This window comes from Penaeus monodon, chromosome 31 (assembly GCF_015228065.2).
Source record: "Penaeus monodon isolate SGIC_2016 chromosome 31, NSTDA_Pmon_1, whole genome shotgun sequence".
Classification (NCBI taxonomy): Eukaryota; Metazoa; Arthropoda; class Malacostraca; order Decapoda; family Penaeidae; genus Penaeus; species Penaeus monodon.
This window is the reverse complement of record NC_051416.1, coordinates 3,949,053-3,949,784: the sequence shown is the minus strand read 5'-3', so window position 1 is coordinate 3,949,784 and position 732 is coordinate 3,949,053. Positions and strand designations below refer to the sequence as shown.

Below are 732 nucleotides of genomic sequence, written 5' to 3'. Positions count from 1 at the left end.
AAGCCTGGCCAGCCCTTGGGAAGCTTCAACGCGTCTCACCAGGTTGACCAAGGCTGAGGTAGACATAGTGCGCATGGCGTCGGCTCGGAGCGCCTCCACCCCGACCTCCGGGGCGCTGGTCGGAGCGGGTCCATCGTCGGAGGCGCTCGTGTGTTCTCGCTGCTTGGCCAGAGCGCCATGGGCGTGGTCCAGCAACTCGCGGAGTTGGCCAGACACGGAGGCACCCAGGCCACGGGCCGTGACGCGTCGCAGGCGGCGAAGGAGGCGAATCTGACGCCGTTCTATCTGCAGGTGGCGGCGGTCCAGTTCGTCCACGAGGAGGTGCGCTCGCTCCTCCTTGGTGAACTGGCGCACCTGCGTCTGGGGGTCGAGCGCCTGGTGCGGCACGCCCTCGCACTGGCCGTGCAGGTCGAGGGCGGCCGTGTCCACCGCCGCCAGCACCTCGGGGTTGTCCGCCAGCCGCGTCAGCGTATCAATGATCTCGTTCATATTAGCGAAGTCCCGCCCGATGAGCGCCAGGAGGTCGCCGTCCTGGGGCGGAGGGCGCGGGGCCTTGTGGTCGGCGGCGTGGGGCGCCTGCTGGCCTGGGGTGCCCTGCTGCCCCGTGTCCTGACCCATGGCGTTGCTCTCGCAGCAGTTGGGGGGTTGACTCGTATCTTCAGTGGGGGCCGTTGCGCCCGATGGTGGGTCCATGGTAGTGTGGGCGGCGTGGGGGCGTGGCGGAGGGTCACA

General features: G+C 69.3%; 1 protein-coding gene across 1 annotated transcript in view; it reads right to left on the bottom strand.

Moving 5' to 3' along the window:
- Window positions 1–732, bottom strand: part of LOC119592998 — a gene marked incomplete in the record, with an annotated part of 6,522 nt that overhangs the window by 499 nt on the left and 5,291 nt on the right. Inside the window, 1 exon segment of the mRNA XM_037941887.1 lies at window positions 1–732. Coding sequence (XP_037797815.1) covers window positions 1–732 — 732 coding nt within the window.